Below are 26,094 nucleotides of genomic sequence, written 5' to 3' on the forward strand. Positions count from 1 at the left end.
TACCTAGGGGGGTCCGTGTGACTTCTTGACTGGCACCATCCTCCTCGCGAGTGGTGTCGGGCTGTTGGGAATGACTCCTTCGATGACGTTGCAATAGCCCAAGTTGGAACTATTGTGTTTCTGAGCAATGTATTGAAATTAAATCTTTAAAAAAACTGTATCTTTGCTTGTGTATGTTGGATTTTTGTTGTTTTGGTCTTGTTTTACTCAGATCAATACTGACTATGTTCCTAAATTGGTGTGGAGCTCTTTTGTGGTGTTTTCAGTGTGTTACTGTGTGTTTTTGTACAAATACTTTGCACATTGCCCCTGAGATAAGCCTGACTGCTTGTGCCAGGCTACCAAGGGGGTGAGAAGGGGTTATCCTAGGTGTGTACTTCCCTTACACTGACTAGATTGAGGTTTTCTGCTTGAACAGAGTGCAAACTGACTTCCAACCACAGGCTCCATTTCTAGCAGTTTTGGTGTGCAGTTTTCTAGACATCAATTGTCCAGAAAGTTTCAGTGGGCAAGGACAGTATTCAGTGAAAATGCTCCCTGCAGTAGAAGACCAATTTCTCGACCAGGTATGGGTGGGTCTATTGCCAACACATACACTACACACTATAGAAGCAGGTGTGTCTCAGTTGTAGAATGATGATTGGACTGGTTTTAGTTTTTTGACTTATACAGATATGGGGCTAGACAACTTTGTCCTGAAGAGACCCCTTCACGAACAAGCGGTCCGAAAGTCGACATACATCTCCTTTGGTTCCTTGATGATTGATAGATCAGCAGTGTGTTAGGTTATTTGCATGTTTGTTTAAACAACTGACTTGAAGAACCAAGGATATTTGATGGTGTCTCTTTTTGTATATATTTTAATCTTTGAGCACACACCTGAGCACTGCGTCCTCTGCACCTTAAGTCACATTGTTATTTGTATCTGTATTGTGTGAGAATATTTAACAGGAGCAGAAACTTTTCCAATCTCAGTGCCTGTTTTTGTACAACCTGAATGCTAATTTATCATTAGGTTGTGTAATGAGTTCATTCACTGTTGGGTACCTCAGACAAGGTTTCAAGCTTTGGTTTTTCAAAAAGAGTCCTAAGGTGGGCGCTGTATTTGTAACTTATTCTGACCCTGGTCCCCGTGGGCATAGAGGGTTGTAATAGCGTCATTATACTGTATTTTCAATCAAAGAATTATCTGATCTTGTCTCAAAGTAGCGCACAGCATTTTGCAATTAATAAGATATTTGCATAACCATGCAGAACGCCTTACCGCCTGCGTTTTCTCTATTACACCCTGGTGAACCTCTTTATGGTGGTCTAAAAGAAAAAAAAGAATTCCATTTATGCTGCTGTATTGGGTCCGAATATGTGTGCAGAATGAAAAGTATCATTATTACAACAATGTTTGGGATGACATTTGGATTAGAAATAGCAGCTTCTGTCTTTCAAAGAGCAATGTTTTCAGTGTTAGCATCCATACCTGGGGCCTTCAGATATCAAAACGATGGACTTGTGTGTGGGTGTGATGTGAAACAAAATGATGAGAGAGTGAAAATGGTTTTGAAGAAGTTCTTAGCGTTTGTTTGACTGTCAAGGCACAAAACTGTAAATTTGGGTGGTAGGAAATTGATTATTTGGGTCACTGCATTATGACTGGGGGAACTGAAGTGAAAAAAAGAACTGGATGGTACCATAATGAACATGGTTGCACCTAAGAACATGATGTGTTACATTCCATGCTGGGAGTGATTGCGTTTTATAGTAAGTTTGTTGACGATTTGGCTAATTGGACATTTAAAATGTGGGATTTACCTGACAACAAAGTGATGTTTGAGTGGAAAAGAAGAATATGAAAATTAATTTAATGACATCAGACGTTTAAAAGCGGCCCCAATGTTGAAAGCTTTCATGTCTGGGTGCAGAGTGGCTATCACCACCGATGCCAGTTCTAAAGGGCCAGATGCAGAGTTAATGCAACTAGATGGATCTGGACATGAAACTGAGGAGACTATAGCGTTTGCATCTAGGTTTCAGCTGTTGAAATCAGTAGTCTCATGAGATGATGTAATTATTTTTCCCTGCGTTTAAAATAATGCACATCACCAGGCATTATTCAAAGTCCATTGTGGAATTTACTCATGAGTGGGTGTGAATCACATGTGCATTGCATGTCATTTGGCCAAACCTTAGGAGCCCCATTTTGAATATGCAAATCATGCATTATGCATTATATCATTTCCAGCCATTTCACTGCCTACCTTATGCTGCCTTCTTACAGTTTGCCTCTCCTATGCATAAATCATGCACTTACCTCATAATGTATGCAAATGCAGAGTACTTTATGTGCACTCAATATAAGCTTCCAACACTTTGTTTTATTTTTGTGAATCATTCTCTTTTTCCATGTGTGTGAATTCACTGTTCTTGTAGATTCAAGTCTACTTATGACAACAAGAAAGCTCTGTGAATAGCCCAAGGTTATATCCTGGCGAGTTGGAGTAGGGTAGCATTAGGACTGGTTTTACTTTCTTTACAAATTGCAACCGCAGTAACTGATAAAGTAGTCATTCAACAGGTAGAGAAATGTCATAACCTGGTTTAAATATTCAGACAACCTCTAGGTGAAACAGGTTGTCGACCACAAGAAGCATTAAAAAAGGGACAACAGGATCATTAAGGGGACCTACAAATTCTGACGTAGGTTAAGGTCCCTGAATGATCTAATTTTTTTCCTTAATTAGCATTATGTCTTACTCTCACACCTTACTAGGGAGGTAGGGCACTTTGGTTTCATCAGTGCTTGAAGTTCAACATTCCTGCTTTCGGTTTGGAGATTTCGCCACCATTAGTGTAAGAAACCTGAGGTCCACCTTACCACTATGTTGGTCCCGTTTGATGCCAGGGTCTTTTGTTTCAGGGGTCGAACAGTTGGCTGCCTTACCGTCTCCTCGACTGATCAAGACCCACCTTCCTGTCCATCTCATCCCTGAGTCCTTCTGGAAGAACAACTGCAAGGTAAGCAAGTCCGGCTGAATCACGGATTGACAGGAGAGCAAATGGATTCATGGAAAGAAAGACTACAGCCATGGAGGTGGGAGATATCTGTTGGCCACAGTAGTGGCAGCCTTAATTCCGTATAGCTATTGTTGAATCTTCGGTACTCAGTCTTCAAATGGAGATTGGGTTTTCTTTACATGTTGGGAGGCCATGTGGTGATGTTTCACAAGTTGACCATGTACCATGTGGAGAAGATATAGCTAGCCCTGACAAAACAAAAAACAATACAAAATACATATTATACGAATTAAATGAAAGGGTATCTTACTCTACATTTTATAATACATAAATAAATAATAGCATTTATCAGTCCCGGAAGCAAGATTTTACAAGTTTCCAGAAGCCGCTGACAGTTTTTGATGTCCAGATCTGTAGATACAGCAGCTTCGAGAGCTAGGCACGATTACCTCTGTATCCTTAAAAATCAATCTTAAATGAAAGCAGAGGCGGATGAAACCATCAGAAAAAAAGGAATAGGTGAAATTCAATGTTTTTTCTTCTGCAAAGCAAAAGTAGGGTTGCGTACCGGGTGAAAAACAGGAGCTACCCAAAGCCCAGCATACTTGCTGGCACTGTCAGGGGATAGAAAATGTAATGGAGGCAGTGAAATTTTAATGAACTGTAACCCACCTTTTCTTTTTCATTTTATATACGTGATTTAATCTTGCAGTTCCATATCCTGTTTTTTTTTCATTATTCAGTGAAGTGATCCAGCGCCCCATTTAAGCAAAACAGGCCAGATGTATGAAAGGATTCAGCATTTCTTAACTTACTGAATCGCAATTTCGGTACACTAAGAAATGCTAAACTTTTTTTTACAGATGTACAAAGGCCAATAGGGAATCGCAAAACGTGATTTCTACCCAGCAGTGGCAGCTGCTGTGAAATAAAATTGGGATGGGAGGGGGCAGCGCAGGGGGGAGTACGGGGGAGAAAAAGAAGAAAATAAAAATAAAATAGCACTTACCTGGTGGCCACTGCTACCTACGGTGCTCTTCTGTTCCTATGCTCCTCTTGACTCCTGGCACTCCATACACAGGCTCCCAGACTCTCTAAACCAACCCTGGAGCTGCTCTCACGCTGGTAATACCCGGCATGAGAGAAGGGCTGGGATTCGTCTGAGCATTCTGGTTTGACCTCAGGGAGTCTGTGTCTCTTCTTCACCCGACTGTAGAGAGATTTAAGTGCACTTGTCGGTATGGCCGTCCTAAGACGGCTGGCCAAACAAACATGTGCACATGCAGCAGTGCCCACCACTCCTCCTCCCTGCTGTCCATTAGGATGGCCCTGTCCGCCGCGTTCTAGACTCGGCATAGTGAGGAAAATAAAATGAATAATAAGCTATTTTATTATCATTTTATTTTCTATGTTTTCACTGCTAAGAGAGCAGTGGGGCGACGCTCCTCTGCCTTAATGGAGAAGCTGCCGCTTCTACCCAGTGGAAATCGCATTCTGCAATTCCCAAATAGGACATTTTAGACAGGAATTTCCTTTTCGCATTTACCCATAAAGCATTTCCTAAATGCAAAATGTCCATTTAGGAAATACTCTTACCATCAACTCCAAGTCGATGGAAACCATGTTTAAATTTTTTTATTCAAAATGCATTTTTTAAAGTGCCATGTAGCCCACAAATGCCCTTAGCGCTTTACATGTGCACCTCTTTTTTTTGGGGTGCATTAAGGAGGGCCGTAGGCTCCTAGGCACCTTTGGGTTTGCCTTTGGCCCATTGGAACGAATGGTTAGCATTTCCTAAATAGCGATTTCCTAATAGCGATTCCTAGTCTGTAGGAATCGCTATTAGGAAATCTCTGTTTTTGTACATGCAAATTTGCATTTCCTTAATAGAGATTTCTTGGGATTTGCTATTTAGGAAATGCAAAATAGGAATTTCGTACATCTGGCCCCTTGTTACTACCTATTCCTATGGTTGTCTTCCCTTTCATAGAATGTTTAGTGCTTAACAATTTTGATTAATGGGGTGGCCCTATGAAAGTTGCATCAAGTTCAGAACTATCTATTTTCTATTTGTTTCCTCCAAAGATGTTTTTCAAAGTGCAGTTGTATATCTTGTGTTTTGTGTCTGGGCTAAAGCAACAGTGCCTACCTCTGCCTCTGCACCTTTCTTGGTGTTGCATTGGGAATTGTGGGGAAATGATTGTCTCCTCTTTGCTTTTGCTCAACATGTGGGAGGAATGGAGGTCATGCAGTGGGAAGGACTCTTTGAGGGAAAAGCAGGTAGGGTCTTTAGTCCTTATTGTGGTTGTGGATTGAGTTTTCTGCAGTGGGCCCAGTGCTTACTTTGAGCTGGTGGTTGCAGTTAGGGGCCAGTGGCATTCACGACTGGCTACAGTGCTGGTGCCGGCCTGTGCGACAGTCTTTGTTGGCGGCCCAAATGACCTCCTTCGCTGCGGATGCCCTCACAACCACCCTTTAACAGTGCGCTTCAGGTCTCCATCATCTCTTTCTCACATGCATTTCTTTTGTTTTATAGATCCGCTAATTCCAGTGCAGAGTGTCAAAGCACTTTACATGACACACACATTACACAGAGACAACGAATCATACATGTGTGATTCAGTGGAAAGGAATTGACGCATTAGACAGAGACCTACAAGGTGTAGGAGTCACATGTCTTTCATACTAGAGTGATTGATTTGGAGAAGCATAAACTCAGAATTTAAAGCATAAATCCATGGTTGGGGGCTGTCTTTACTAATAAGAATTGATTTCTACCCACTTTTTGTGACATTAGGATAATGGAAGACTGGTGAGAAAATATAACTTTCTAACCTATACCTTGCAGTCTGCATTCAGCTGTTTGATGACAGTTAATAGGTCACTATTCTTTACTAAGATTGTTACTTATAAACTGCAAGTAACAAAAGGATCACTGTGACAAAAGAAGTAACCCATTGAACTATTTATATTATATGCAATTCTGTGTTCGGCATAGTGCACGTTCTTCGTATCAGGCATATTAACCCTCAGCACTACCCTATCATGAGTCAAAACTTCCACCAGATAAAACTCTGACCTCTCTCCACAGACCCATTAATCACCAGAGTTATGTTGACATTTTTATTGTTGCCTGGGAATTGCTGAAGACGAAGAAGCTGCAGCAAGTGCTTTTACATACACAATATATTTGAAAAGACGCCCCCCCAATACCCTCTCCCACTCCCATGTGTGCGCCCGGTACTATAGCACCAGTCCTAGATCCGGGCCTCGCAGCACTTACTTTTTGAGAGCAGCACTTATTTTTCCTCACCGGACATTGACTGCAAGCAAGAGGGGGAAAACACTCAAATGGTAAAGTAGGAGGATGAGAAAGATGGAAAAATCGTTGCAAAGGAAGAGCGTCTGGTAGTGGATGGAAGAGCCATGTGGTTGATTGAAGATCCTTTATCCCTGGTATTCGGTGCGCACCAGCCATGGATTACTGAGCGGATCTTTGGGCACCCTCCTATTCCATTACAAATAATGATTGGGCTGGAAATTCTCTAGTATTTATGCCAGTGGCAGGCTATGCAGTTGTGCTGGCTTTCTCCTCAGGGCATTTAGGGACCTCAGTGGGGGTGATGTTTCTGTAGTGTCCTTGTGTTGCAAGGGTCAGCTGCTTGACAGGCCAAAAAAGTAAGCTGTTGCTGGGCAATAAACATGACGCAGTAGCTTAGTGGGCCAAGTTTTACAAAGAGCTGCGAAGAAACATCCATGCTCCACGTCGGGGATAGAAAAATTCTGCAAAGAGAAATGGGTTTTTCACTTGTGAAATTCTACTTAAAAAAATAAACAGAGCTCGCCTAGTTGATAGCTCTGATATTTATCAGCGTCCCGGAACAATGGGTATGTTGCAGTTTATTCTCAAGGCTAAGATGAATGGAACCTGAGGGATCTTCTCTCTGAGAGTGTATGAAGGAAGTGGAAGAAACATTTCAATTTCTTTGGATCACTAGTACTTGTGTAAGGAGAACCTCAGCAAAGGTCTGAGCTAAATGAGGCAGAATTTCAGTCTTCTTGATTACAGTGTCGCTCCAAGTACAGGTGAAAAGTTACTCACAGGTTTTAAAGAGACTATGGGGAAGATTTATGGAAAGTGGTGCTGCATTGAGTGCAGCACCACTTTCTCTGCGCCCCTTAGCACCCCCCTACTGCCACCATGTGTGCGCCATATTTAAAATATGGCGCACCATGGCGCAGGGTAGGGGGCAATAGTGTCATTTTGTATGACGCTATTGATGTACTCTGCAGGGGTAGCACCAAAATATTGGCACCCTCACTGCCGAGCTCCCCCCTTGCGTGACAACATTGTCAGTGCTGGCCACTGTCAGAGGCTGCAAAGGGCTCACAGAAGTTGCACCCTCCTATCTTGTGAGTGCTTTACCCTTACTTCCTCCACTAGCATATCCCTGGCCTCTAGCGTGCTTCTTCACAGACGGGAAGTGCCACCCTGGCCGCCATCTCTTTCCATCTCACCCTCTATTCTGTAGCGCCTGGTTCACTGGTCTGGACCCCAAATGCCTGAGGAGGCAGAAGGGCCATCCTGTGCATCACTGCATCCCATTCAACCTTCACTGTTGCAAACTTGGAGCCCTTTCTTGCGCTGCCTGACATCCTGTACCTAAAAACAGACAAAAGTGAGAAACTCTGTCACCAAACCTCTGCCATGGGTTGTGTCACCAAAACACTCTCTGGAACACAAACACCCACAAAACTCTTCTTATGATAGGGCAACCACACTGAAGCTGTGTAAGCAACAACAACCACCACGCCCAATTCTAAACTGTTTTAACATTCACCAGCCACAAATGGGACTTTAGTGGCATATTGGGGGTCATTCTGACCCTGGCGGTCACCGACCGCCAGGGCCAACGACCGCGGAAGCACCGCCAACAGGCTGGCGGTGCTTCCTGGGCCATTCTGACCGCGGCGGTAAAGCCGCGGTCAGAAAAGGGGAACCAGCGGTTTCCCGCCGGTTTTCCCCTGGCCCAGGGAATCCCGCCGCCATGGGGATTCCGACCCCCTTCCCGCCATCCCGTTCCTGGCGGTTTTTACCGCCAGGAACAGGATGGCGGGAACGGGTGTCGTGGGGCCCCTGGGGGCCCCTGCACTGCCCATGCCACTGGCATGGGCAGTGCAGGGGCCCCCTAACAGGGCCCCATAATGATTTTCAGTGTCTGCTTTGCAGACACTGAAAATCGCGACGGGTGCCACTGCACCCGTCGCACCCCAGCAACTCCGCCGGCTCCATTCGGAGCCGGCTTCATCGTTGCTGGGTCTTTCCCGCTGGGCCGGCGCGCGGCCTTTTGGCGGCCGCCCACCGGCCCAGCGGGAAAGCCAGAATGGCCGCCGCGGTCTTTTGACCGCGGTGCGGTCATTCGGCGGCGCCCGCCGCATTTGGAATGACCGCCATAGTCTGGTGTGCTGCTACCCTAAAAAGCCACAACCAAAACACTGGGGTCCATATAGAACTCCACCTCCAAAATGCCACTATGCCCAAACAACACTATCCATACATGCTGCCCTGCAAAACATTGTGAACCTTAGGTATTGAAAATGTCTAGCAGACTGTAGCTGTCCTATTCCCTAGAAGATGACCATAGGATAATTTGACACCAGTAGGATCCTGTGACACTAAATACACAAGACCTGGCCTCTGCACTATAGCTTCCCCAATCTCTGAATGCCAACAAAACTGCTCCTAAAAGTGGCTCCTAAAAACAAATCACAATGTCCCCAAGCCCCCTTTTTAAGCCCCCTCCCCTCCGCAGCCCACTGCAAGCCAGCAGAGCCACTAGCGAGTGATAGCTCAGCTGAGATACACTTGAGCCAGTGCGGCTCCCAGAGGCTCAAGCTGCAAGCTATATCTGCAGAGTGGAGCCTGTCTTGATAACCACAAGGTGCTCCCTCTGAGTCCATGGAGACCTGCAGAAAGAAGAAGACAATAAACAAAATCCTGGCCAAAGCCTTGGCGCAGCACGGGTTCCGAGGCGGCATTCGAGTTGCAACGAGCGAGTGGGAAAATGACCTGCCCACAGCCCCGTGCTGCCTTTTGTGGGCGGGGCCTCCTTGCAGCCTATAATGACCCGGACCGGGTCGCTCCCATGTGTGATAATCCCACCGAGCCCTTACTGAAGGCCACAGTGGGTTGCACCACTGTATTCTGCTTTATGTTCGCCCCCCCCCCCCAAGTTGATGGGGCCTTTGCAAAACACAATTGTGTGATCAGGAGGGCCAGAAACAGAGTATCCCTAGCTGGTCAGTGTAGAGATGATACTCGCTCATTCTACTGATGAAGAATCAGGGATGGGAAAGGTATGATTCAGAATAAGCCAGTGGTCGGTGAGATTGATTGTTTTATCTAGAAAGCTGGCATAGCAAATATTCAGTTTCAGCAAGCATGTTTTCACAAATTCCTTACTACATGATCAGCCACATCCCAAAACCCAGGAATTTAGCACCACCAGGTCCCCACTATCACAAGTGGATGAAAACATCCACTCAAGCTCCCCCAAGTCTAGCTTCAGAGTGAGCCATCTCTTCCTTAATTGACCTACCTGAGGACACCCACTTGCTTTGAGATACATACACTGCTAATGTAGGCTTCACAGAGTGACCATAGCTGGATATCAAGTCTGTAAAAGTCTGCTTCTAAATGCCTCATCTATGAGAGCTTATGATGGGAACTGCCAACAACAGAAATGTAGACCACTTTCTGAGGAGAAAGCAACTAACACCGTCCTGTGATCAGAAAGTGCTCTAGGGAAAAGAGTGACCACCACTGCCCAATTGCAGACATCTGGCAAGGCAAGCCAGTAGTCAATACACACCAGTACATCATGAACCAAGGAGTGAAAAGAAAACTGGTACTGGAGAGTGATAGTGTCAAAGATCCAGTATTCCATATTGTACCACAATAGGATTGCCTTAGCAGCCACAGATGTATCTATGGATATATCTGGAATGTTGTTAAATTCTCTTCGCAACATAAACCCTTGAGTCTGGGACTAACTCACTGTTACCTCATCAAAAAGGAAGGGCAATCTAGGTTGAGACCTTCCTTCGGTTGTAATGACAGTGATATTTGTTCTGTAAGAATCCCTGTACTATACCATAGCAACCTTGCCTTCCTCAAAGGGCTGACACATGCCAAAAGTCAAGTCCCCAGCACATCAAGATTTCCAATTCTTTGAAATAGATGGCATACAAAGCAAAAGACCACCACCTCAAGCTGGTTTTGAAATCTCAGAGAAGGGATCAACAAGTCTTGACTGGAAATTGTGTAGAAAAGTGTGATTCAAACTGCCAACATTGATCCAGGTCCAAATGTCTTCACGAAGAAAGTAGTGCTCCGCAGAACAGTCACAGAGCTGCTGTGTGACCAGGGTTGGTGTCTTCTTGTCAGCCAGTCTTTCATAGGTGTGGGGGACATCATTGAAGTCTGCACAACTTCCTAGAGAAGTTGAAGGTCTGCCTAGCACCTTTGCTGCTCAGGGAGTGAAGGAGAGTGCTGGCTCTGCAGGCGGTGTGACTACCCTGGAAGAAAAGCCAACTGAGTTCCTGGCATGAAAACACATAGAAATTGCTGACTACTCTTAGGAGTGATGCCAGAGGTGTAATATCATGTGAGGGTTATCCATTGTGTCCTTGACATGTACTGCCTACACAAATCAAGCCTGAGAAGAAACCAAATGCTGTCCAGCACCTCTGCAGTGCCCAAAGGCCTGATAGTACTGCTAGTGACTCCAAGTGATTCCAATAGAGGAGCTGTTGTCGCCGCCAAATTAGAAGCTGCATCTGGGCCAAAAGGCTGCACATTCCAGATGTGTACTTCTTGTGATCTTGGCCCAGAGGCCACAAATGCCTGCAGCAACATTCTACCAGAACCCGGCCTAGAGGCCACATCGTTCACGATGGATACCCTTCAAGCAGGCAGCTGTATTACTCACTTGACCAAGTCAGGAGTGAAACTGCTGTGGCTTCTCCCATGTCTCTTTTGTTACTTTTACTGTGTTATGAAAGCACTTTCATGGTATAAAGATAAGCACCGGGCTTAAAAATGCATTACTGTGCCTGCCATTTTACTACTGAGTTCTGAGTTATGGACCCCTCCTTTACCTCCCTGAGAAACCTTTAGCTGGCCTCCCACATTACCCAGAGGATTGAATGCAGACTGGGTGTACATGGACTGGTTTGCAGAACCGGAGTAGGGTGGACCCAGGTCACCAGTGCCAAACAACCCTCAACCACTGGCTGTCGGCCCAGTAACCCACATCTGCCCTGTGACCCCTCAACCCCTGAATGGGGTATGACAGTGGGCCTACAATAAACGAAGGCCCTGCATATAATTGATCCATATGTAATAAATGTGCCAGTGAAAATAAAATAAGGGATGCAGAAAATTTCAAATGTACTCCACTACTCCACTGTCCACAACTACCTCCACTTACCGTCAAAACCCCAACACTCAGTGATGGAAACCCTACCCAAAAACAACCCACAAACAACATCTGGGTGAGGTGCAGGCTAAGAGCCAAAGTTTAGCATAGTGGCTCACCCTTGATGGGTCATAAGCCGTCATACAAAAACCCTCACTGTGAAATAAGGGCGTTCTGGTGATCAAATGGAACCCACGCCAATAGCCTTTTGAAACCCTCAAGCATCATCCCACAAAGAATTACAAAAAATGCACTTTGGGGGTAAGACTATTTAATCAAGTGGCACATTGCAGGATTAGGGTAGTAGGCAATTAGAAGACATGGAAGAGGGAGAAGGGATAAGAAAGAAAACTTCACATTGTTATATGAACCCAAGCCACAACAGGAGGCCCAAAATTCTATTACAATAGAACCACCCAGAGTATTAGAATGTTACATTGTAAAGTGGGATGAGAGTTAGAGAAACAGTCTGAGAGCTATTACAATACAAAACTCAGTAGCCTGTGACCGATCGAGCCAAGCAGATAGATAGACAGCTCCTTGGTAAAAAAAGGAACTCAAGAAACAAAGTTATCTGGTGTTTGAAGGTTGAATCAAAAAGAGGAAAAGACCAGTTTCAAAACAGCACAGCTACAAACGTTTCCAACACTGTGAAGCTTCCAGGTGACTTCTTGGATTCTTTGTATCTTCAAGGTGCCTATTTTATTTCTGTTTCTTTGTGCGATGTAGAATAACCAGTATAAATTTTGAATTCTTCATTTTTGGCCAAAATAATTCTCCATAATCATTCTGAAAGTTTTCGAAAGAATCTAGACCATTGATTGATATTTTCGAAAATGAATAAATATTTGATTACTTCTATTGGCGGAATTTACCATTCCCTGCCACATACAGAGATAAAAAAACAAGATACTTTTCTGGAGTGTAAATGATACTTCAGGGCCCTGGAGATCTTTTAAATGGGAACAGTCCTGGGCAATATTTACAAGCTCCTTGCACTGTCTTTGCATCCCTTTTTGTGACGTCACGGCAGACAAACCTTTAATATTTATGATGCCATTCAAAGCCACTATGCATGGCTTTGAATGGCCTCATAAATATGGAGTAAGGCAAGGCAGTGCAGATTGCTATGTTGCCTTACATTTTTTAGGTGCTCCATGGGTTTCACAGTGGGTGTTTCCATGCAAAACCAATGGATTTTGACACATCTCCAGATCTACAAGACCTTGTAAACCTGGGGATGCGTCAAAACCTTACGCCTCCACACGGGAGGCACATCGGGGAGAAATATCTTTATTTCTCCCCGTTTTTTCCTCTTTCGATTTGCATTCCGCAGCACACATAGAAAGAGGAAAATGCCTTCCAGGATTGTTTCTATGCTGGACTTAGTCCCTTCCTGTACAAAAGTAATGTTGCATGCAACACAGGCACCCTTGCACTATGTGCAAGGGTACCTGCATTGGGGCCAGGCTGCCAAAACTGTGCTAACACAGGTGGAAAGGACAGGAATGGACTGTATGCCATAGATATGGCTCATTCGTACCCTTTCCCTTTGATGGAAGGCAGCACAGAACGGTGACTGCCTTGCGCCAAAATCCCATAAATGTGGGCCCCAATCTGTTTTCATTCAAAGATATGCAATACATAGGTCTGTGGAGTTTCAATTTGAGAGTCATTAAATTCAGATCCATTCAGTGATTTGTTCTTTTCAGTGATTGATATTCTCAAAAGCGTTATTTAAATGGCCCTAATTCTTAATTTTATATATGACTTTAATACTATGTAAATGTTAGATCAAAAATAGTTTACAGTAAAGATAAATTAGGGTGTAAACTAACAAAGAATAACAAAACAGTGTATCGAAAGAATGCGATGTTGCAAAAAAAAATGAGGAAACATTACTCTGGGTAGTAATCAAGAGAAACGATAAAATATATTCATATCAATATGCTGGATCACTGTGTTAAAAATAAAACACAACGTGTTGCAAAGTTTAGTGAACAACCAGAATTTAATGCAAAACAGGAAGCAGCACTGCAAAAGGTCAAAGACAATTGTTATTTCAACTGGCCATGGCCCTAGCTAGGAAGGTTCAGTTGCAGCCAAAGTTAAAGGCATAACAAAACTAAACCAACATATACAGATTTTTTGTCAATAGAAGCCAATGATGAATACTCAGGACAGAAACTTGTATCTCAGCTAAAACATAATTTATGTTCAGCTGGCTGGATCTTCCCCACATGGAAGCACAATATGGCCTTCAGGAGAAGATGTTATTCATATCGCCTGCTGGACCTAACCTTCCCATCTTCTTTTCTATGCAGATTTTATACATGGCCCGCAACGCCAAGGACGTGGCTGTGTCATACTACTTTTTCCAGTTGGCAGTGAAGGTGCTACCAGCCATAAAGACGTGGGCGGAGTTCCTGGAGAAGTACATGACCGGGGAAGGCAAGCAAAATGATTATTTACAGTCAGTCCAGTTTTGGTAATGTTGTAATAACTGGTATGCCCAGGTTACAAAATTGGAAATTACGAATTATGTGAATTGCATAAGTTGTTTTGCCGTTTTTGTGTCACACAATTACACATACATTTTTGCCTGTGGGAGACAGGTTTGAGCAGAAAATCTCTGGTGGTATACATTTTCGCTGCAAACTAGTTTCTTCCTAGTATTTTGTGTGACTAGGCAAGGTGTGCTCTTGTGTGATATTTTCACAAAAGATAGTGGCCAAGTATGTTTTAAACAGCAGGCTTCCCTTCCCATTATTTCTTTGAAATAAATGTAATTTTGCCCACTTTACTGGCTACCACCTATTCACTAATACCGGGCCAGAAAGCAAATTGAGACACCACAACTGCAGTGAATTTCTCTGCTGTCACCTTTTGGGCACAGTGCTGTGTACCCTTGTTTCAAGCTCACCTAGAACATCTAGGATAGGAGTAATAGTCAGGGATGAGTAACAGAAGAGACATCTGGTTAGATAAGAGCCAGCAAGATGGAAAGGGTTGCATGTGAGTGACTTTGAGCTTGGATGAAAATGACCCGTATCAAAGTATCTGGTGTTGCGGATTATTGGTCTAGACCCATGCAAACCTGCACATGCTTTCCTTTAATTTTGACTCCAGTATTGAACTTAGGTGGTGTGTAAACCTACGCATGGCTACATCTACTACTTTGTTCCAGGTTCTGCACACCCATTCACCATTCACTCAGAAGAGGGCGTAGACATATATTGTGGACAACGTTTGTATATTTCACCTCAAGACTCTGCCAAACATTGCACTTCTACAAGTTTATGCCCCATCGAGCATATGCACTTCATCCTGTATTCCCTCGTAGAGTTTTGCATGAGCTATGGCAAAGCGATGGCGAGTTTAGTAATATGTTTCAGATCATTCTTCTTTTAAACTTTCTCTGTCAAATTTCCTTTACCAACTGTTCCTGCTTCCCCATCTTTCTCCTACACGCCCTTACTTTCTTGTGATCTGGCTTTAGATTAAACTCTGCCCGTTATGATTCTGGTCGCAGTAGTTTATACTCCACAATTAATTTCTTGCAATTCAACTAGATACTTTCTGTGCCGGAGGGTAAAGAGAGACCGAGGCTTGGAACCATGCCTGGTTTGTATATGCTGTTCTCTGGCTGGATTGGTGAAAAAAATGGACTGGAATGTGGCCTTGACTAATTACCAGCAGCTGAGATCAAGCATAGCTTTTTTTATTTAATACAACTTTCTGGAAGAGCACATTGTTTGTAAATGTATCATTTATGGATTTTTTGAGAAATTGGGGTGAATTAGGCTGTTTTGGACATCGTTTAAACACAGGTGGTGCACATAGTACCCCAAAATGGCTTCACAGGTTAAGTGTTTGATGTTTAATTCATCTCATTAGTACATCAGTAGTTATAACCTAGGTATTTAAATCTTATTTCATGTTGTTGATAATTTCCTAGGAAAATAATTAAAATGCTACAGCTTGCACTCCAGGAGCCTATTGGACCACCTTCTCCTTGTGCAATATTACCAAAAATAACAACCTTAAAAAAGGTGCCTGTCACAGTAATAACAACAGTTGGTGACTGAGTCTATATACAATCAGTCTGTTTCTGTCTCCTTCAACAGTGTCATGTGGTTCGTGGTATGACCATGTGAAGGGCTGGTGGCAGAAACGAGTTGACCCTTGCGTCCTGTACCTGTTTTATGAGGACATGAAGGAGGTGAGCTATTTTTTCTTAATTACCATAGGTTGTTAACTTCTAGAAATAATCAAATGTCCGGGCTTCTCATCCTCCAATGGGAGAGGTCTGAACGTCCATCTTCCATGTCTACCAATGAGTTTGTCTCTATTGGTTTTCTGATAGGACCCGATACGAGAAATCAGGAAAGTGGTGCAGTTTTTGAATAAGGACCTGGAGGAGGAAGTTCTGGAGAAGATTATCCGTCTAACATCATTCAAGTCCATGAAAGACAACCCCATGACTAACTACACTACGTTACCACAGACATTCCTGGACCATAGCATCAGTCCCTTCATGAGGAAAGGTAAGAGATGTACTTGCTTCTCTGATGAGGATAGAACATCGAGAACTGGTTGCAGATTATCGGCCTGAGGTCTTGGCGAAGAACTCATGTTTATAGCTACCCCACTTGGCACTTTATCACCTTGGTAGAAATTGCTCATCATTTTGGGCCTCATCTACTTACCAGAAACTGTGATACGTTCAGCTACTTACCAGAAGCTTTGATACGTATGGCATTTCATTTCCCCAGGAACTGGATTATGTACTATTGTCCTTCCAAACAGCTATAGGTAATATTGAAAATAAGATCAAAGCCATTATGGTTGGCTCCTTTGGGAACCCTGACATTTAGAAATACCTGAGCCATGAGCTCCCTTTGAAAATTTTCTTCTAGAATGGTGAGGAAATTCTTCCAAAGGCAAACTCTAAAGGTGACCCTAAACCAGCTGCCAGAATCTGGCAACGTAGGTGAACAAGGCAATCAGTGTCCCCAAATTATATGTTCATATTCCTATTTTTTTTTTAAATTTGATTAATAAAGCACCACTTAATTTAGCACCCTAGGCAGAGGTCTTGTCTGCTTGCATACATGGCCCACCACTAAGACTGGGGCCACCATAAGAGGTCCACAAGTGGGAGAGTCATTGAAGAATAAGCATTCGCTTGTAAGATAATATTAAACTGGGATGAAAGGGTCAGGGCTGTTGACTGTCTCCCATATCCTGAGTTGTTCATCAAAATCTGACAGGGTCACAAATGTGGGTGGAGGACCCACAGTAGTTTGCATGGCTGGTCTCTCCCAGTGTCACTAAAGCCTAGGAGAAAGGATGGTCTGCTGAATGTATGTGAAAACAATAAGTTCATATCATGTTAATTTTGTTTCTTCAATAGCAATAATTGAAGAAATAAAAAATATTTAATGTAAGAATTTAAAATAGAGCTTTGTGTTGACTGTGTCTAAAACCTTGCACTGCAGAACTCTCAGCCATGTGTTGCTTCTTTTTTAATACGTTTAATGGCTCACTTCCATTCTAGAATTCATTTATTTTATTTATTATCAGCATTTATAGGGTCTCGATGAGAAATGAAGTAGGAAGGAACAATTATAGTACACATTACATTAGTCTGTTAAAGTGGTTTCCTTTACGGAAGGAAGAGAAACTAAGAATAGACATTAGGCTCCATTGTATTGCAGGATGAACAGAGAAGATAGACAAGCATTTCATATATTTTCATATTACACTTAGGGGGTCATCACGAGTCTGGCGGTCACTAGACCGCCAGACATGTAGATGGCGGCTGGACCGCCGCCAATGCGGTGGCTGTGGTCCGAGCGCCATATTACAACCCCGACGGTCGGGCTGTCAGGGAACTGCCAGCTCCACCAGGATCAGAGATCCTGGAGGTCTGAATGTGGTGGCAGTCCTAATCCGCCAGGGCAGCGCTGCCTTGGGGATTACAACCCCCTTCACTGCCAGTGGTTTAATGCCGGTACCACTTCCATGAAAAAGCTGGTGGAGAACAGGTGAAGGGGGCCCCTGCACTGCCCATGCACTTAGCATGGGCAGTGCAGAGCCCTCCCTGGTCGGCACCATCGCAGTGTTCACTGTCTGCTTTGCAGACAGTGAACATTGTGAGGGTGCTGGTGCACCCTGCAGGCTACAGCATGGCCGCCGGCTCGATTACAAGATGCAGACAATGCTGTAGCCTGTTTCCCGCTAGGCCAGTGGGTGAAGACTTAGGTTTCCACCCACTGACCTAGCGGGAAACTCCTATTAACCACGGCGGGGAGGTCACCATGTACGTGGCGGCCACCCTGTCGGGAGTTGCGTCCGTCAAACTCAAAATCGGGCCCTTAATGTGTATTTTCACAGAGGTCATGGATGTATTTTATGGCCTTGCTCGAGAATTTCAAGAATTGTGAGGTATAGTTTTTTCAGCATCATTGAAGGCGGGAAGGGTGTATATATATTAAATAACTAAGACTTCTTATTGAATGTTGACCAGTGGTTTCAGAGTTCATATGTCACCGAAAAGAGGACTAACTGTGAATTATTTCCTATACTTTAAGGTGCTGAATTACAGGATATTTAGCATCCTCAGCGAAATACAAACATTCATTTCGTCTTTTTTCAGTTCTGGTAAAACAAAATGCTTTCAGTGCTGCTCTTAAAATGTTAATCTGCTCATCTGGCAACCTCACTTTGCAGACTCATGCTTGATGCAAGCATCTACCAATGAATCTGCCGAGTGTGTGGAAGCAAACATTGGTAACCCATAATCATGTCAAGAAAGTTTCACTGTCCCACAATTGCACTTAATTTTCTTTCTTAAACATGCATTCTACAGTGTCAATGTACTACCGAAGAACACATTTTAGAAACCATGTTAATGTCCTTAAAATGTTGTTTGCAGTTAAAATTTGATTTATAATAATACACATTGTTGTATAAACACTTTTCAAATACTAGCAGAATATCCTCAACAAAAATACAGATTTCACAAAACTTTGACAAACATACCTGCAGTCTTAGGCAGAAAATAAATACACACACACACACACACTCTCTCCCCTCCCCATCACTAAAACATCAGAAGTTAAACCTTTGTCATAGTTAGGAAAACTTTTATTTATTCTTTCTACACAAACATTAGAAATTCTAATGTTATAGTTATATAGTTATATCTTACATTTATAATTTACAGACTGCCTTTACCGTTCTATAATTCAATTTATTTTTTCTTTCTACACAAGCCAAACTTAAAATACACACAAATTATACATTTTAAATTTATACCTTAAATTTATAATTTATGTAACACCTTCAAATGACAATGTAGTGGTGTAGAGTGGAGTGACATACATTACTATGTATTACAGTACTCTGTAGAACCTTTTGTAAAGAATGAAATATGTTAATGCGATGAAGACAAGGGAAACGTATCACCTAAAGTCATAATAGTGGATTGTACTTTATGTGAGAGGAGCGGTCACAGTTTAAGTTAAGTAAGGATACCAGATTACGGGATTTTCACAGATTGAATATCCAGCGTCGCAGAGGACTTCCTAGAGAGGAGACTTGGGTGAGACGTTGTTGAGAGGACAGTCAGCCGGAGAGGAAGAGGAGGCGCGGGTAAGGCGTTCATGAGCAGACGGTCAGCCGAGGAAGCAGGTGCGTGAGACGTTGTTGCTCGGTCTTGGCTCGCGCTCCTTCACGCAGCCCTTTCTCCGCGGCTCGAGCTGTCTCCTTCCCCCACCCATCAGGAGAAAGGGCAGACGTTGCTGTCTGCGCCGCCATTACAGGCCGCCCGCCTGCAGCCGAGCCGCGCCCTTCGCACCAGGGGACATGCTAAAGCCGCTCCTCTGTTGACGGGAGAACGGACAAGGGCCCGAGAGTGGAAGGATCACCCCAGATATGGAAGTTGGAATCCTCATAAGACGCCCCACGTGAAATTTGGATACAGTGATGGACTGCATGTACATTCTCTGCTGTGCAAGGCAGGCGTGAGTGCTGCGCCTGTGAGGCCCTGTGTGCTGGGACAGGAGTATTCTTGTGCAGTGTGAGCAAGTACATTAATCACCAAGGCAAAAACATTGAGAAGTTCAGAACAAAAGTTATTACTGAGATGGGAAGAACGCGCAGCCGCAGCAGCAGGAGGAGACGAACTCAAGTGGACGCACTGAGTGAGACGGGACGCACTGAGTGAGACGGAGCGAGCAAGACGGAGCCGACGCGCTAACAAGGGCGCCGCTGTAGACGCAGACGAGGGCATCCGCTGCAGCTCCGGACATTGCTGTTGCCGTGAAGGCTACTGAGAGAGGCAGGGTGAGCGCAGCTGTGTCAGTCACAGCAGCGGAGTGAGTGCACCAGGGCCACACGGAAACGGCCCAGCCAGGTCTGAGTGCAGCTTGTGGGCCCTGTGTGCCCCGCTTACCCACCGCACCTCCCAACTGCACCTCGCTCCCCACCTACCTCCTCACTTACGAAACCTACGAACATTCAGCCCTCGGACTCCCAGCCCACTGCTGTACATCGTCAGGTGTACAACTTCACCTACTATTACCTAAGAAGAAGGTGTAGTGCTCAGGGCCTACCAGGGCCCACCATTCTCTACAGGTCGCAGTGAGCGCAGCAGTTTTTGTAAACTGCTGCAGAGAGAGTGCACCGGGGTTACACGGAGACGGCCTGCTAGGTTGGATGCCGCTTGTGAATCCCACGGGTGCCCTGCTCACCTGCTGCGGTCAGCCACTGTAATCCTGCAATCCTAAACATCAGGAAAAAGCAAATTGCGCTTCTCTTTCACCAATCCAGGCCAAGAGATAGCCACCATGAGATCGGGGCGACTCAGGATTCTAGCAGAGGGCAAAGTAAAACCTTTGAAACCCCAAAGGAGGACGCAAGGGAAGGGAAAGTGCTCAGCGAAGCACTCAGCGCCATGTCCGCAAAGTAGCAGACAGGATCAGCTGGTAGCGCCCCTCACTTCTTTTCAGCTCTACTTCAAACAAACAGGACTCACTAACAAGGCAGACTTTTTGAAAGATCCAGCGGCGGCTTTCTTCTCAAATCCTGACACCGACGTGGGCCTTCCAACCCCTCTGATTCCACAACCTCTGATCACGGGGCAGCTGGGGCCCGGGCTGTTAACAAACCAGACACAACAATTAGGGGTAGCCCTCCCCTGTCAGGAAACATCAGAGGTCCAAGCTCCTGAAGAGCTTAGTGATCCCCTGTTACAAGGGCAACAAATCAACTTCAGTTACTTAAGTAGTCCAATAGCGCACAAAAATTCGCAAGCAGGTAGAATCGTGACTATGGCTCAGGTACATGCCCAGGAGCGGGAAACTTCTCCAGGTGCTCATCCACAGGTTTTAACGGGCAACCCAAGTAACTCCGAGCTTCCAATCTCTACGGGTAATGCGACAGAGGTACATAATGACACTGGGTATGTGAAAACCCACCAACAATCAACCCCAATCCCGCGGTCAAATTTCAACACCCAGGGGAACAATGAGAGACTGGACATTGGTTCCGAAGTAATTACAGGGTTGGAAGATTCCTGGTTACAGTCGCTCTCTATAACAAATAACAAAGACCTGGGAGAAGCGCTGGACTTCAAAACTTTTGATCTAGTGAATCCTAAGGACCAGCAGTCGAGCTATCCTCTGGTGGTAGAAAGCATTAAAAACAGTATTACTACGCACCAACAAGAAAGAACTTTTAACCCGATTATTGAACTTTCTAGCGAGATGTCCAAAATACAATCACTTGAGGAATTAATGGTAAAAAGCAACTCGATTGCTTCACCTTCCAACAATATCCCCTCAGAGTCCATTAACAGGGAAATTCTATTCAAAAATCCCGCTCACGCAGGCCATCCTACTTGTGAAATGGGAGATCTAACAAGACTACACACCTCATTGCTGAATGCTCTACATACTTCAACAGTGGTTCTTAACATGCAATTAGATAAATTAGACTTACAAATGGATCTAATGAAGGTAATGGCCACATGCATAGCTGGCATCAATCACAAACTGGACTCGCTGGCCATTCGTCCAACTGAACAAAATTCCAACCTCCAGCACCTTCCTTGTAATTGTGGCCCAATATTAGATAAACTGTGTACGTTACCACAAGTCTTAGTAGAGATTCTGCAGGAAGTTAAAGCAGGGAAAACCAATGAGGCCATCTCCAGGAACCAAGATACATCTGAAAAGACACCAGACTTTGGGGTAAGGAGCCCAGCAAAAAAAGATGCAAACATTCAGTGCATTAACCCAATGGTCACAGACAGATCAGGTAGATCTTCACAGTCGGAACAAACAGCATCTACCAATTTGGAGAGTATAATTGAACAGCCAGCTCTAGCACTGAAACCCCTAACAAAGAGACAAAAAAGCGAGCAAGAAAGGCAAGGAAACAATTCGTGCCAAACTATTAATGACAATCTGTATCCCATATTTTCAACGCTTTGGCAACCGCAAAATCGAGCTTTAGGAACCGCAAGCAGCATGCAAATCTCAAATAGCTTCAAAGCCATAAGGGAGGGGGTAGTCACCAGTCCAGAACAACAATTCACTGGAGAACATCTACCTGCTGACTCGCCAATGAACGGGCACGCATTGGCCACGAGTTTGGCAGCTCCGTGTCAGGGAGACCTAAGGGCAGGAAAGTGCATCTACAAGGATAAATCTGAAATCCATTTAGATGCCCAATTACCAGTGAAGATTCCACCAGAGCCACCCTCCTATGCAGCTGTCGCACAAGCCACTTCCTCACTATCTACCATAACCATCCAGACAAGACCCAGAGCATCTTGTCGAGTCTCAAAACATCTTCCAGGCAAAGATCGTCCGCCCAGGTCAATGCGGGGCAGGTTATAGTTATCCCGCAGGCACAAAGAACAATAAATTCACTCCTTTAGCAGACGACTCGCAGTCCAGACTCAATCCTCGCACCAGAGAAACACACCTGTCACCGACCCTAAATCTCAAATATCCTTCTAGGGAGGTCGCAGCTACTCATCATGATGGACGAATAAAGACAAAAGTAACGATTCAAAATACTCAAATAGCCGCAACAGACCTTGAAAACAAAGCCTTTTTAAGCAAACAATCAGGCACGCTCAAAAGGGCCCCAAGTAGAAACAAGTCGGAGGATGGTCAACGGAACAGGCCTATGCCACACAGAATTATAGAGCATTCCCAATCTAGTCATGTTATTGAAAATGATAGGGAATCAAGGCAGGTCATTCTAACCCCAGATTATGACTCCTGCGGCCAACAAGATAGCCTGAACAGGGGCAACATTCTGAGGCTTTTGGCAGAGCTTCCTTCAACTAAGAAAATTATGTCCCCAGATTTAATATCACTGAAATTCCTCTCCAACAGCACTCAGAATGACCGGGAACAAACTCTGACTATGTGGAGAACAAGCGAAATCGCTGCTTTAATTATGGCAGTTAAGCAACAGTTTGAAATCTGGGGTATACGGCTATCACAACCAACCAGCCCACCTTATCCTTTTCCCCTATTGTTAAATCTGAAAAATGAACCAATTCAAAAAACGGAATCACAGGCCCGCATCCGCGGATGGGGCCCGGACGTCGGGGAAGAGGAACAGCGTCAATCCAAATGGGGGGGAAAAAATTCAAATTCCTCTATTGACCCCCTAATTGTAGGGAATGGAGCACAAGACGAATGGAGATGGATGGCACGTACACTAAATTCAAGGAGAAGTAATTGACCCACCATACGTAATGCACCAGATACAGATCAAAGGCCGACCGTTACTATTATGTCCTGGAACATTGCGGGAGCAAAAGCAGTTATTACAGAAGGATTTACAGTAATGTCCAGTTGCAACTACTCGATAATAGTGCTGCAAGAAACATGGCTGGTAGACCCGATAGAACTAGGAGGCTATTCTCTACACCACATTGGAGCTGAAAAATCAAGCAAATCAGGCAGGGCAAGCGGTGGTCTAGCCACATACATCTCTACGGCACTTCAGGTCACAACAGAACAGCTGGCCTTCTCATCAACGGACTTACAGGCAATAAAAATAAATTTTAGTTTCAATCATCACGCTCCACTAATTATCTTTAATGTCTACGCCCATCCGCGGAAACATCGCAAAGTACTTCTCTTCGAGAAGTTACTACAAAAGGTAGAAGAGATGCGGTGCGCTAATCCAGCATGGGACATCTTAGTAACAGGCGACTTTAACAGCAACCTGATATATACTCCAGAACCGGACGAGCAATTGGCAGCAGAAAACGCAATTTGGTCAGTGCTACCACAGTTACCAACAATATAGATGAAACTGGATATAAAGGGCAAGCAATTGGTCGAGGCCTTAGAACATCTTAGTATGAGGGTGCTAAACGGCAGGGTGAAAGATGATGTCCCGCCCAGCTTTACTCATCATAGTGCAAAATCTGCAACAACAATTGACTATACTGCCGTCTCTCTTCCCCTGCTGGCACATGTTAAAAAATTCAAAATCATACCTACTCTTCACAGTGACCATTCGCTTTAGCACATAGAATTGGCTTGGAATGCTCTGTGTTTTCTTCCAGCCATAAATGAATTAGGAACAGTAACCTCTGTCAATCTAAACCGCTTGTTTTGGACGGAGTCCTCTTTACCACACCTCTGCAAAAATATAAAAACCCTGCTTCAATCAACAGCACACCAAGATCTCTCAGCTGGGGAAGTGTGGGCCAGCTTTCTACAGTTAGTACCATCACTCGGCTCGGCCAGGCGTCAAGCTCCAAATCATAACCGGAGGCCACTAACTATGCCACCAAATATCTTAGAATTAAGAAAGGATCTGAGACGTAAACTCAGATCCACAAAAGATAGACATCCTACAGAATATTTATGTGCCCAAATAAAAACCCTTCGAAAAAATTATAAGAAACAGCTATTGCAAATACGAACCCAAAAGGAGGAGGATTTCTGGATCAAATTACTTTTCAACTTAAGAAAGGCTAATACTAGAGAATTCTGGATGTCAGTGAATGAAATAGACAGAAAAGCAAGAGTGATAAACTGCACTTTAATTTCAGAAGATAAATGGGTGGATTACCTGTTAGACATCTTTTTTAAGCCAACCGCTCCTATAGAAAATCAGCAACTGAAGGCTTCACTAAAACCTACAGACGTTCCTCAGAGTGATATGAGATTCAGTGCCAATAAAGTAGCCCAGGTGATCAGAAGGAGCCGTAGGGGCGGGCCTCCCGGCCCTAATGGTCTCCCCCAAGCTATATTTAAGGCGGATCTCGATTATTGGTCAGCCACTCTGTCAATATTATATGCCGAAGTCGAACGTAACAGTACCATTCCTGATAGTTGGAAAGGATCCATCATTAATCCTATATACAAAGGAGGTAGCAGGGCAAACCCAGCTAGCTATAGGCTGATAGCTCTAATTGACATTGAGGCCAAATACCTTGCCTCTTTAATCCTAGCAGACCTGCTCACCTGGTCCAATTTAAATAACTTGGTCCCTATGAATCAAACTGGTTTCCGGAAGGGCTACGGCACAGTGACTAACATTCTTGCGCTAGGAGATATAGCCAACCGAGCAAAGTGCTTAAAGAAAAATTTACACATATGTTTTGTGGACTTCAAAAGTGCTTTTGATTGTGTGGACAGAGCAATTCTCTGGAACAAACTACGGAGTTGGGGTTTGCAAGAACGTATTTTGAGGTGTATAGAATTGCTGTATGACAGAACCTGGGTACGAATCAAGGTAGCAGACGGCTCAAAAGTTTCCAGGAGAATACCAACAAATATAGGATTAAAGCAAGGCTGCGTCTTTAACCTCTTCATGGCAGATCTCTCTGCAAAACTAGACGCAACCAACTCACATTCTCCAAGGATGAGAAGTCTGGCTATAACACATCTGTCATATGCTGATGACATTGTTCTGTTAAGCCACACAAAAATAGGGTTGCAACGACCGGTTACTGCTTTGGGCGAATTTGCAAAGACAAACAAACTAGAGGTTAACACTTCAAAGACAAAAACAATGTCAATAGGCTGCTCTTTGAATCCTGCAAACAAAATAAAATTAAACAGATTCACTCTCGATACGATCTCCAGCTACAAATATCTTGGATTTACAGTAGACAATAAGATAAATTTCGTGCCGCAAAACCAGTATATTCTACAGAAGTCCAAAGCCTTGACGTTCGCTTTCTGCACTTTGCTAAAAGATTAAAGGGCCCATCATATAAACCACTAATGTCGGTTATGTCGGCCAAATTCCTTCCAGCAATTACATACGGAAGCGCAGCCCAATACGGGAAAGATGCTAGCCTCCTGGAAAGGCAGCAAATACAAATCTATAAGCAAGTCTTCAATCTTCCTCGCGCTGCTTCCCCTGCACAGATAAGGCTGGAATTTGGTCTAACACAACAGCAACTCGACAGAAAGGCCCACACAATAAAGATCTGGTACAAAATAAGTAAAAACACTGTCAGCCCGCTAGTAGCGGCACTATGGAGGTCAGTAAACGGCAATCCTAATTCAGTATGCAATAGATACCTGAACAACTCCTTGCAAGAGAC

General features: G+C 44.2%; 1 protein-coding gene across 1 annotated transcript in view; it reads left to right on the forward strand.

The window, feature by feature from the left end:
- Positions 1-26,094, forward strand: part of LOC138304188 (sulfotransferase 1 family member D1-like) — a 153,308-nt gene that overhangs the window by 117,428 nt on the left and 9,786 nt on the right. Inside the window, exons 5-8 of the mRNA XM_069244036.1 lie at positions 2,912-3,009; positions 13,814-13,940; positions 15,617-15,711; positions 15,856-16,036. Coding sequence (XP_069100137.1) covers positions 2,912-3,009; positions 13,814-13,940; positions 15,617-15,711; positions 15,856-16,036 — 501 coding nt within the window. The remainder of the gene's footprint in view (positions 1-2,911; positions 3,010-13,813; positions 13,941-15,616; positions 15,712-15,855; positions 16,037-26,094) is intronic.

This window comes from Pleurodeles waltl, chromosome 7 (genome assembly GCF_031143425.1).
Source record: "Pleurodeles waltl isolate 20211129_DDA chromosome 7, aPleWal1.hap1.20221129, whole genome shotgun sequence".
In the NCBI taxonomy this organism is placed as follows: domain Eukaryota; kingdom Metazoa; phylum Chordata; class Amphibia; order Caudata; family Salamandridae; genus Pleurodeles; species Pleurodeles waltl.